Source organism: Alternaria hordeiaustralica, assembly GCF_023758085.1.
Source record: "Alternaria hordeiaustralica strain BMP 2776 chromosome Unknown scaffold_32, whole genome shotgun sequence".
Lineage (NCBI taxonomy): Eukaryota > Fungi > Ascomycota > Dothideomycetes > Pleosporales > Pleosporaceae > Alternaria > Alternaria hordeiaustralica.
The window spans coordinates 98137-111956 of NW_026056804.1; the positions used below are offsets into that span (position 1 = coordinate 98137).

The 13820-nt window shown below is 29.3% G+C and overlaps 1 protein-coding gene across 1 annotated transcript; it reads right to left on the minus strand.

Annotated features, from left to right (window-relative positions):
• Positions 1-351: 351 nt before the first annotated feature.
• Positions 352-1524, minus strand: J4E84_009775 (uncharacterized protein; the record flags this gene model as incomplete). Its single annotated transcript, XM_049392335.1, has 1 exon — positions 352-1524. One exon carries the CDS (start codon positions 1522-1524, stop codon positions 352-354), a length of 1173 nt encoding a protein of 390 aa, XP_049239918.1.
• Between the last annotated feature and the right edge of the window lie 12296 nt (positions 1525-13820).

A 13820-nucleotide genomic window follows, 5' to 3' on the forward strand; every position in this document is an offset into this window, starting at 1 on the left:
AAATGGTCAGTGTAATTCTAGGCGACATCCATCACGAGGGCAACATTGCAGTGAATATATTTGGAAGTATTTCATTACCACACTCAATCGTCCCATGGTACTGCGGTGACGCGACGCAGACGAGCGACTCATAACTTCCGAATTCCATATGCACCCATCCAATCAGGTCCTCTCGAAAAGAGAAGATCGTCAACACAAGAGCTTACCACACTCAAGCGCCTACAAACCATCCAGACTTCCTAGAGTAACCATCAACGTACCAGCTAACAGATACAAGCCACGCAACGACCCGCTTCCGACGTCTCGTACACCCCTTTGACGCCTTCACCGCACCGAACCAGACCTGCAGCTCTACTTCTTCCGGGGATGAGCTACCTTGGCCTTGATGTATTGTGCCCCAATCATCGTTTCGTTTAGCATATCGATCGCGGCGCCGACTTCCCCTGTCGGAATACCCACAAAAGCGTAGCCCTGCTTGATGACGACCTTGTATACGACGAAGCCCTCAAACAGGGTGCGGATCTTGTAGTCTGTGACGTCGTATGGGAGGTTCTCGAGTTTCAAGTCTGTGATGTCCGTAGGCGGTAGAGGAGCTGGCGCAGCGAAAGTGGGCGCAGCGAAAGTAGTCGCGCTGCCCATACCAAACTCAGCCTTCTTTTTCCTCTTATCCTTGTCCGACAAGTCCACTTTGATGGTGCAGCCTTGCCACTTGACGCCATTCTTGAACTGTGCGAGGATTGGGTTCGCGTGCGCTTGCTGAACGACAACGAAGCAGAACGTCTTGCCTGGTAGTATATTGACGTCGGTGATGGGGAAGCCCTTGAAGATCTCTCGCACTTCTTTCGACGAAATACCGACCTTCACGCCACGGACGAAGAGTGATACGTCAGTGGCGCTGGGCTCCTTGACAAGCAGTTTATCCATTTCTTCATCAGGAACGCACCGAGCGTTGAGTGTGGCGTTCTTCCAGTAGGTACCCGCGTACTGGCGTACTATCTCGACCGCCATCCACGGCTGCGCGAGCTGCAAGAGGCCGACTCCTGGATCGGGTGTTTTAACTTGAAGGATGTTGATAGGCTCATAATAGCCGTAGTCGGTTGGGTTTAGATGTTGGTTCTGCTTGGTGGCCTCAACGTACTGGTCTCGCACAGACTCTAGCAACTTGTTCATGTCACTCAGAGTGTGCTTTTCGGGAAGACCGGTAATCTCAACAGTGCGCGAGTCTATTTGGTGATCCCGGGCGCGGACGAAGTCGGAATAACGGTTGGTGGCGGTTTCGGGAATGGCTTCGGTCCAGAATGAAGTCGTGATCTTCTTGCCGGTTGCCCCGAAGTGGTAGCCTTTGTGGTCGTTCTCGAATGTTGCGGCGAGCTCGGGGGCCTTGAAGACTATCCAGACGGACTCGCCTCCTCCCGCTTGTGTGTACACTTCCTCGATTTCGTCTTCTTGCAAACGTAGCTCGGTGAATACGTAGGATGACTCGCAGTTGGAAGGAAGGTCGCTGACTAGTACTGTAGACGACATGGTTGATGTGTGTTTCCGAGAAGTTGTTGAGGTAGATTGGAGCTGTTAATCACCCAGGTATGGACAAGTGTTGTTGAGCAGAAGTCTGTGATCCAAGTAGAGAAGCGAAAAAGGCAGATATATAGGGCGCTTGTGTACAATGAAAAGTAGTACAAGCCTGATGTCGGAGTGTAGCCTTAAGTATTCATTCGGTCGAGTCGTGCAATGTTTGTCAAACCATCCACGCAGTCACATGAGCACTCTCGCAAACAAGAATTCTGTATTCTCTGGAAACATATCTGATTTGAGTGGATGCTAAAGAGTGTGATAGGCCTGAGCATGGTTTCCAAAGCAGACTTAATGGTAGAAGAGGCAGACCTCATCTGTTCCATGCGCACTTGCCGCTCTGGTTGAGGCAGCCTGATGGACCCCCAATGCACATCGGCCCACGAAGACAGCGGGCGCAATTATATTCGTAGCAATCAGCTGTCTCATCACAGGGCGCTCCCGCTACACATTCCGCTCTCTGGTGCACAGACAGCACCCCTGGCAACTTTGCCTCCGATGTTCTGACGCTCGGATCGCGTGCGATGATGTCGTCAGGGACGGCCCATAGCTGAGCGTCAGATGTCACGGTGCGCCCATCGCTGAAGTAGTGATTAGCTTCATTCTCCAGATCTGCTGATAGAGGGGTTGATTAGAGCAAACGTACACGCCTGACATGACGGACGGGTCCGAGCCTGATTTAGCGAAGAACTCCGTGATCTGAGGTCCACTGAGCTGGACAAAGTCCACCACAGTGTCGTGGGCTGCGTTCAAGCTGCGAAGCACTCCATCGCGTCCGAGATCCATCATCTCGCCGTAATCAAAGTTCTTGAGTGCTTCGTCGAGCGACTAGTATTCGATGTCAGTAAAGTTTTGCTTGGATGTGGCCCTTGAGTATGCCTACCACGTCTTTAGTGGGCGCTGATGCTGCTAGCAGAAAGGCCGCACTAGCGGAGATAAAGAGCGTGAACCTTATGTTAAGTCTGCTGTATAAGAAATAAGTTATTATATAAAGTAGTTTGTTAAAGAGTAGTAGCGCCTAGTTAAGAGAAACTCTAAAGAATAAATTAATACTTATTTAATAGTTTTAATTAACTAATAATACTATTACTAATATTCTTTTACTTATTTTAGCATAATATACGCTATTTACCTATTTCTACTTATAACCTAAGTATACTAATATAGTACTTTAGCTATTTAAGCTTTATTTCTTTTTCTAAATAGCTTCTTTATAAAGTCTATATTCTCTTTACTTATAATTTCTTTTATACTTTATTTTTATTAGAACTTAGTAAAAGTATTAACTTAATACTTAATAACTTTCTCTAATATACTTTTTCTATTATTACTTTAGTAAAAGAAAAGAATCTACTTAAGAATAAGCTAGCTAGTTTATAAGATAATATAAGCTTTTTTAATATTAACTTAAGCTATAACTTTATTAGTACTTATACTCTATTTAATACTAGTAATATTTTTTATAAACTTTTAAGCTAGGTTACTACTAATATTATAGCTATAAAGCTTTTTAATTTTATTTTATAGCTATAGAAAGAGTATCTTATTATTAAGAAGAAGAGTAGAAGTAGATAAATTTATTATAGATTAAACCTATAATCTCTACCTAATTAGGCCTAGCTTTGTATTAGGCAAGAAACTTTAAAATACTACTTATACAGCTCTCTCTTTTCTATAATATAGTATTTTACTAGTAATATAATTTTAACTTAATATACCTATTATACTATACTATGTTTAAAGTCTACCTATACCTAGCCTCTATACTCTACTCTATTAAGTTATATTATAATTAGTTATAATAATAATAACTACGTATAATTTATACTAGCTAAAGAAGCTCTAACACTATAGTAATTACTATTACGCTTAGTGCATAAATTAGATATATATACTCTTTTAGAAATAACGCTGTAGAGCGTAGTACTAGTAATAATAAGCTTATAGAGCTCTACTATATAACTATAGAGTAGAACTTATAAGCTAGTTAGTTAGATACTACTAAGAGTGTACTAAAGTTATAGAGCTATAAAGATATAAGAAAAGCCTAGATTAGAGCCTACTAGAAGCCTACTACTATAATAGTTAGTATTTATTAATAAAGAATATTATTATAGAAAGTGTTAGGCTTAGTTATATAAATAATATTAGATTATAGAGTTAGTAGAGAACTAGCTTATTCTACTAGTAAATAAGGTAGTAAATATTAAGTAAGTAGATATAGTATACACTATTAATAATATAACTCTATAACACTATTATATCTATATTCTATATATATACCTATTATTACTATAGTGTTTACTAGTAGCTTTAACGCGCCTAGCGCCTTCTCTAGAAGTAGTGTCTTTAGTAATATCTTTATAAATATATAGTCTTAAACTATTATAAGTAACTCTTAAAGTATATACTTTCTACTATTACCTAATTAGTAATATAAGAGCTTATTTCTTTAGTTTTACGCGCAACTCTTCTAGCTAGTAGATTTAAATAGTAGTTACTAAGAATCTATAATTCTAGATAATAACGCTAAGAATAGCTATATCTATCTTAAATTTAGTAATATTACTATTAAGAGCTTATAGAACAACGTTTGCTAAATATATATCTTATTCTATAACTCTAATAGTAATCTCTATAACTAGATTAAACTCTAGTAGTATAATAATAGCTCTAATAATAGAGTAAGTATTTTATTATATATAATCTAGGTAGGTTAAAACTACTCTATTAGTAATAGTAAGTACTATAGCGTTATTACTTCTACTATTACTAATACACAGAACTTTAGAAAGTAAGCTATAGACTAACTAGTTAACTAGTATTTCTACTTTACTACGCTTCTTACTACTCTTTATAACGTTATCTATAATATTAAAAATAAAAGTAAATATATTTAGAAACTCTTAGAAGTAGTTAACTAGTCTTAAAGCGCTACTATTAATAGCGTTAGTTATAATACTTACTAAGATAAGTATAAAGAAGTTAAGCGCTTCTAGAAGACTATAACTTAACTATAGTCTACTAAGACTAGTAAGCTTACTAAGTACTCTATCTATAAGGTAATAGTCTCTAAGTATAATACTACGCTTCTAGAAGTTAATAAGCTTAAGAAGTAGCTTAAAAGTATAGTTAATTCTATTACTTTTAATAAGCTAAATAATAAGTTTAAAAAGGTAGATAGTAACGCTAATATATAGTATAATAAGTACTAAGGTAAGATTAAAGAGTATAATCTTATATCTAATATACTTAATAAGCTACGTAAGGCTAAGAACTAGAATATTATCTATCTTTAGTAATAACTTAACTAAGTAATACTTAACCTATAGAGCGCGTAGCGTAAGAATAAGAACTACTTTACTAAGCTCTAGCACTATAAGCCTAGTTATAAGCTATACTTATTTCTATAGTGTAAGCGCTACTAACCTAACTCTTACTAGAATAGGTTAGGTTAGTTAGAGCGTCTAAACCTCTACTAAGAGCGTTCTAACGCCTACTATAGATAAAATAATAATAACTAATATACTTACTAGAGTACTTCTTTACTACATAACTCTTAAGATGCTTAGATAGACTATAACTAGTTCTTCTAGAACTTAGGCTAGTTATACTCTCTACTAGCTATCTTTCTACTATAGGCGCTAAATCTATATAGATCTGCTTTACTAGATTCTAATATCTTCTTTCTACTACTACTAATAGTAGCTTTAGGTCTACTAGGTAGCGTATATTCTCTAGAGATAGCGCCTACCTTATATAAGATACCTAACATTACTAAGTTTTATAATAATACTAACTAGAACTATAAGTAATAGCGTAAGATAGCTATTAATAAGTACACTATAATATCTAATAAAGCTCTTTATATTATCTACTTAAAGTAGTATATTATAAGTAATATCTAGCCTATTATTAAGAAGATAAAGGCTACTATATATATAGATTACCTTAACACACTAGATAGAACTTATCTTACTTATAACTAGTTTAGTAAGGCTAAGACTACTCTTATAGATAATAGTCTATAATAGAAATAAAGTAAGACGTTTACTATATAGTAGGTATAGTTTCTAGAAGTTACTAATATACTCTATATATACCTATAGCGTACTCTAATTAAAAAAGTATATAGCCTAATAAATATACGCCTTAGAAATATAATAGTAATAGTCTTTAATAATTATAAAACTCTAGGTAAGTTTCTCTACTACGTATAAAGTATTAATAAAGTCTTATAAGATATTTATATTAGTAAGATAGCTACTATATTCTCTATAACTATAAAGCTTTATTAATAAGCTTTTAGTAACTACTTCTCTAAGTAAAAGTAGTAGTTAAACTATTATACTAAGCGTAAGGTTTAGAATATATAAATAGTAGAAGATAAGAAGAAGTATAAAGACTATAACGCATACTATAAGTATAGTAAGACTAGATATACTTAGTATAACTAAGACGCGCTCTACTATAGTAAGTCTATTACTTTATCTAGTAAGATCTCTTTTCTTACTACGCTCTATATTAATAATAATAATATACTAGATAAGGTTAATAATATAGTAGATAATAATAAAACTAAAAAGAAGAATTTTTAGATACTTCTAATTAAAATTATAAATAAAAGTAGAACTAGTAAATATTAGCTAAGGCTTTATAACGCTACGTTTAGTAAAGTAAGATCTAGAAGCTAGCTGCTACTTTCTACACTAATAGTAAGATATAGAGAATATACTATATCTCTACTACTACTCTTTATAAACTTTAGACTAATATTAGCTATTAGCTTAAATTTTATTATAGGCTAAAATAATAGAGTAGTTCTTAGTAGAAGAACGCTACTTTAATAGACACTAGCGCTAGCGCTTACTTTATTAGTTAGAACTAGATTAAGTAGTAATAATATACTACGTTTACTATTTCTAAGCTAATCTAACTTACTCTAGCTAATAGTAAGAAAGTTACCTACCTTATATATACTACTAATATTACTATTAAATATAAGAATTATATTACTACTACTTTCTATTATATTATAAATATAGAGAAGTATAATATTATTCTAGGTATAAATTAGATAGACTTTTATTACTCTATTCTTAGGTTTAGATTATTCTACTTTATAATATTTAACTATAAGAACTATAAGGTAAATTACCTTAAGAATAGCTTTTAGAATATAGTTTATAAAAACTAACTACTAGAAAGCTTATTATAGAAGGTAGCCTTTAGTAATACGTAGTCTAGTAACCTTAAGATCTTAATAATTAGTATAGAGGCTACGTCTCTTATAGCTATAAAAGATCTAGACTCTATTATATAGCTAGAGCCTTATTACTTTAATAAAGTTAAGTAGCCTAAGAATTCTACTATTAGAAACTATAATCTTACTACTTTTAAAGAGTAAGTAGCTAGCTTAGCCTTAGTTATATAAGAAGACTTTAAGCACTATATAGCTAAGATAGAGTAACTATTAATAAGTTAGAAGTAGATTTAGAAATTAGTTTCTACTTATATTCTTAATAAGTTCTTTAACTTATTTAGTTCTTAGCTAGCTAATATTCTCTCTCTAAAATAGTCTAGAGTTAATTACACTATTAATATTAAATCTAGGTCTCTAATACCTAAGCCTTATATATATAAACTTACTAGAGAGAAAATATTAGCTATAAAAGCTTATATTAATAAGATAATTAGAAAAGAGTTTATATAACTCTCTATATTACTATATATATCTCTAGTTCTAGTAGTTAAAAAGCTTTCTAAAAAACTATATATATATATTAACTATTATAGCCTTAATATAGTAATTTATAAAAACTATAATACCTCTTCTACTATTAAAGAAACTCTTACTAGAATAGCTAAGGTGTAAATTATAATACTTATAGATATTATTACTATCTTTAACTTAGTAAGAGTAAAGAAAAGCTATAAGAAAAAGATAGCTTTTCTTATACACTATAGACTTTATAAGTACTTAGTAATACTCTTTAGTTTTTATAATACGCCTAGCACGTTTTAAATATTTATTAATAAAATCTTATATAATTATCTTAATATTATCTATATAGCTTATCTTAATAACGTTTTTATATACTTAGATAATAAGAGTAAGTATAAAGACTATATACTAATAATACTTAGAAAGATTAGTAAAGTAGATATATTTCTTAATACTTCTAAGTATTTCTTCTTTACTAAGCGTATTTATTACCTTAGCTTTATTCTTACTACTAATAGCCTTAAAATAGATTCTAAAAAGGTATCTACTATACTTAAGTAGTAGACTCTATACACTATTAAGAATATATAAGTATTTTTAGAGTTTACTAACTTCTATAAGTAGTTTATTAAGAGCTTCTTATTAATAGTAAAACTATTAACTAAGCTTACTAAGGTTAATAGTAAGAAGGCCTTCTCTCTAGCACTAGACTTAAAGATAGTTACTTTATTTATATATATAAAGAAAGCCTTCTACACTACTAGTATTCTTATATACTTTAATACTAACTTAGATATCTAGTTAGAGATAAACGTCTTAGACTTTGTTACTACTACTATACTTTTCTAAATATATAATAGTATTCTACGTCTAGTTACTTTTATCTTCTATAAAATAAATTCTACTAAGTATAACTATAAAATATATAATAAGAAGCTTCTTACTATTATTTAGGTATTTAAAGAATAGCGTTTTAAGCTTACTAGCACTCTTAACCTAGTTAAGGTGTTATCTAATTATTAAGTACTCTAAACGTTTATAACTAATAAGTAGCTTAACTATTACTAGGCTTATTAGACTAAGTTTCTCTTAGAATTTAATTTTAATATTATCTACTAGTCTAGGTAATAGAGTATAAAACCTAATACTCTTACTTAGCGTTCTAGAGATTTACCTAAAGATACTAATAATAACTATTACTAGCACTAGTAGTAGGTAGTTCTTAAGCTCTACTAGATTAACCTAAGCCTTTATATTATAATACTTACTAGCTCTTAAGATTCTAATATAAAGTAAGCTCTATTTCTTACCTACTATAAACTATAGCGCGTTTAGCTATCTATCTTAGATATAGCCTTACGCATATATAAGAATAGTAAGATAAATATTATTATAGAGTATAGTGCCTTCTATAACACTATATAGCTAGCTTCTACTACTACTATTTATAATAAAGACTCTACTTTATATAGAGAAGAAAACGCTATTAAAGAGCTAGACCTAAACGCAGCTTATAATATAGATAACTTAACTAATACTATATACGCTACTAGCTTTTAGAATATAATACTATAGGCTATTATTACTACTAAGTTAAGTAGTTAATAATAGCTTCTAGCTAATATAAGTAACTAAGATTACTATTTCTATATTAAACTTAGTAACTACTCTATCTATAATAACCTCTTATACGTAAGAGGTAAGGTATATATCTCTAACGCTAAGTAACTATAAACCTACGTCTTAGACTAAGTATACTAATTACTATATATAGAAGATTATAGTAGTAAGTATAAGATATACGCTAAGACTATATAATAGTACTATTAGCCTTATATAACGTATAACGTTACCTAATATATATACACCTATCTAATATATTATTATATAAAGTTATATTATAAAGAGAAATAAGAGCTTCTTTATCTTTTATCTATACTAGAAAAGTACTAGAGCTCTATATTAATAAACTATATTATCTACCTTCTATCTTACACTAATAATAGTTAGATATATAAGAATATTCTAGTTATAGTTAACTATCTAAGTAAGAAGAAAAAGTTTATTCTAGTAACTAATCTATATATTAACACTTTAGTCTAAGCCTTTATTAAGTATATATAGTAAGAGAAAAGCTATCTAAAGTATATTATATTAGACTAAAGCTCTTAGTTTACTTTATATTTCTAGATCTACCTCTACTAATATCTAAATACAAAGCCTAAGCTATTAATAGCTTACTACTTAGAAACTAATAGTTAAATAGAAAACGCTAACGCGTATCTTAAGTAGTATTTTTATATATATATTAACTATAAATAAGATAACTAAGCTTTTCTATTACTAATAGCTAAATTTAAAGCTAACGCTACTATTAATATAAGTATAGAAGTCTCTACTTTTACTATAACTAAAGGCTATAACCTCTAGTCTAGAATAGAGCCTACTTAGGCTTTAGATAGATAACTTACTACATCTATACGCTAAGATTATATTAATACTAATAAGTTTATAAAATATCTTTATAAGTTATATAACTACTTACGCTACTAAATTATCTAGGTATAAGCTAAGTAGATAGAATACATAAATAACTATTATATTTCTATACTAGAGTTTAAGGTTAGTAATAAAGTTATAGTTAACTTCTATTATAAGAGTTGTATAGAGATTAGATAATAATATTATATTAAATTATAATATTATTATAGTAAGACTTATAAGAAGTACTTAGAGGTAATAATATATATATAGAGTTGTTAGCCTAACGTAGACCTAACGCCTAGAAAACTAAACTATTATACGTTCTCTAGCTAAAAGCGCTTAAAGTTCTAACTAAGCGTTTAAAATAGAAAAGAAATTAAACTATTCTATATAGAAGAGTATTAATAGTAGATCTATAGCCTATATAGTAGTGTAACCTAGTAGAGTATATAGCGCTAATAGAAGAGATAAAGATAATATATAATAAAGTAATAGAGCTAATAGTAATATTATATAACTTTTAATATACCTAAGTACCTATATAGAGAACTCTAAAATAGGTAGAGAAGTATAGCACTAAGTAGAGTAATATATTATCTTAGAGCTACTATTATTTATAGAGGTTAAAGTTAGGTAGAAACGTATATTATAATTACCTTAATAGACTAGAGTAATATAGTTAAGTAAGTCTATAAATAACTAGCTAGTTCTTTCTAAGTATATAAAGTCTAATAGATAGAGTAAGGTAACTATAAGCTTACTATACTTATTATACGCATAAAACGTATTATAAGAGCTAGGCTTACTAAAGTTATAGTTATAGAAGTCTTAAATAGACTCTTTACTACTATAAAGGTTAAAGTATAGTTACTAGTATAAAGACTAGTTATTACCTACCTATTCTATCTTATATTATAAGTATCTATAGTAGCTAGTGTAGAAGTTATTTATTATATAGTAGATATAGAAATCTAGAATCTATATAACTATATACTTAGTCTTACCTCTATTATTAAAGTAGACTTTAGATAGAGTATAGTTACTAGTATAGAGTTAACTAGAAAGCGCGTTATTCTTATATAGCTATAATAGCTATAGATAAAATATAAAAAAAAGCTCTTTAAAACTATTAAGTAAGTCTAGTTTATAAGCTATATTATTAATTATCTAAATAATCTAGTAGAGGCCTATATTCTTATAATTAAGAAACTTTACTAGATACTCTATACGTATATACTTTGCGTTTAGTAATACCTAGTTACTAATATTAAACCTAGAAGCTAGATAGTAGTAAACGTTAGTAAACTTCTTTATCTTATTCTAGGTCTATATAATCTTATTATAAAGATATTAGTAAGTTATATTAATATAAGAGATAAGTGCGTTAGCGTTACGTAGCTACGCTAGTGTAGAGGTAGTATTAGTAATAGCGTAAGGTAGCTTAAGACTAGAGTAGAGTTAATATTTTTTTATAGCCTAGAATAGAAAAACTCTAGTTACTAAGCTAATAGCTAAGTTTACCTTAAATTCTATAATTAGTAGAAGATACGTCTAATTATTCTAGAGATAATTAATATAAAACTATAAGTATTACTTTAGATCTATATTAGTATTTTCTATCTAGCTATCTATCTCTAGATAATACGTAGTGCTAAGTTTAGAATAAGTTCTAAGATAATTACAAAGATAACACTAGAAGTAGAAGGTAAACTAATAGCTATAGTTAAACACTAAGGTTTTAGAGTACCTCTTCTTACGCTATATATATTTAAGAAACTTATTAATAATAGAGAGTATCTTTATATTTTCTATAGTAATAAATTTCTTCTTCTTAGATAAGTAGTCTACTATAACTATAATATAGTAGTAGAAATAACTATACTATATAGACGTAGATAGTAGCGTAATAAAGTTAATAGAGATATTCTTCTAGTATTATTTAGAGACTAGTAGTAGGTAGAGAAGCTTATATTTAGTATAATAATTAACCTTAGACTAGCAATATATTATATAGTTATTAGTAAACTAGGTAATTATATTTATTATACCTTACTAATAATACTATTAACTAACTTACTAGTAGGTAGTAGTATATCTACTATGTCTATCTAGCAGCAAGTTATATACATTCTAGATAATTTAAGTACATAGGCGTTTACTAAAGAGAATAATAAGATAGTTATTACGTATAAAGATTTTACTATTATTACTTATTTCTAGATTATCTAACTCTAAGCGTATACTCTTAATAATAAGGTAATAGAGAATATAATAATTACTATAATTTAGTATATCTTAGATAGCTATAAGATAGGCGTTAAGAGAATATAAGGCGTTAACTACGTTCTAAGTAGATAAGGTATTTGCTTTTTCTAGGTTATTATAGAGATCTAGTTCTTCTTATAAAGAGAAATATATAAAACTAATAGTAAAGTAATCTAGAGCTAAGCTACTCTTAGTAGATTTATATATAAGCTTAAGAAGTAATAGTAGATTATACTTAGTATTACTAAGGTAAAGCCTAGCTAGTTAGATAGCAGCGTAACTACTTCTATTCTACTAGTATTCTCTAAGAATAGTTTAGTGCTAGTATTAGACCTAATTATTAGAGATATTCTTTAGTAAGTTACTAGTTCTTCTAGTAAGACTATTAGGCTTTATACTCTATTTTCTAGAGCAGTACTTAACTTTAAAATTAAACTCTTCTAAGAATTTAGTCTAGTAAGCTTACTATTAGTTAAGATAATACTTAGTATAAAAGTACTTAAGCCTATAATAGTTTATAAGCACTTTAATAGAGTTAGCAGCGCTTACTAGCTCTAGCCTCTATTTCTTAAATATACGTATAATAGTAAGAAGCTCTTTATTATAGATTTTATAATTATATTCTATTAGTATTATCTTTTTTAATAGGTAGGCTATAGATCTAATAGTATTATTAGGTTAGATTTGTAAAAGAACAGCAGTGTAGACGTAGTCTAATACGTTTATTTCTAGAATATACTTAAGATTAGTGTTAAAGTGTATAAGTACTACTTTACTATAGAAAGCTTATTTTAACTTATTAAATATATAAGCAGCGTTAGAGATTATCTAGAAAAGAGAAGAATTTCTATAAGTAAGATACGTAAGAAGTTTAGTAATATTAGAGAATCTATATATAAAGTAGTAATAGAAGTTAGTAAATCTAAGAAATGTCTAAACGTTTTTTAAGGTTTTAGAGAGCTACTAATCTTATATAGTAGAGACTTTATTAGAGTCTATCTTAATACCTTTAGAAGTAATAATTAACCTAAGAAATTTAACTTCTTATTTTATAAATTCTAACTTAAGAATATCTATAAAGAGACCTATATCTATAAGTTAGGTTACTACACGTAGAAGGTAATTATTATAGACTTTCTTAGTTTTACTAAATATAATAATATTATCTAAGTAGGCTATATAGAACTTATCTAGGTACTTATATAGTACGTTATTAATATAGGTTTAGAAAGTTCTAGAGCTATTATATATTCTAAAAGATATAATAGTATACTAGTAGAGACTATAGAGAGTAATAAAAGTAGATAGGTATTTATACTCTTTTTTAATATAGATCTTATTAAAAGCTATAATAATATTAACTTTAGAAAAGTAGTAAGCTTTAGATAGCTTTATAAGTATATTATAGATAAAAGAAAGTATATTTCTATTCTTAATAGTGTATACGTTAAGTCTATAATAGTTAATATATATATAGATACCTTCTTCTAGCTTCTTTACTACTAGAAGAGAAGTAGCCTATTTAGATATACTACGTTTAATATATTCTTTACATAATATATTATTAATATAAAGCTTAATAGCTTAAGCTTTATCTCTAGATAGAAGGCGTAATTACTATAATAATAGTTATAGTAGACGTTCTATGTTAGAGTCTAACTAGATCTTAATAGCGTAGTCTAGCTTATTCTACTAAGAGAGAACTTTATCTACTTCTTATAGATTAAAACTATAATAGAGAGAGTAGAGAACTTCTAGTAACTTAGCTAAAATATTA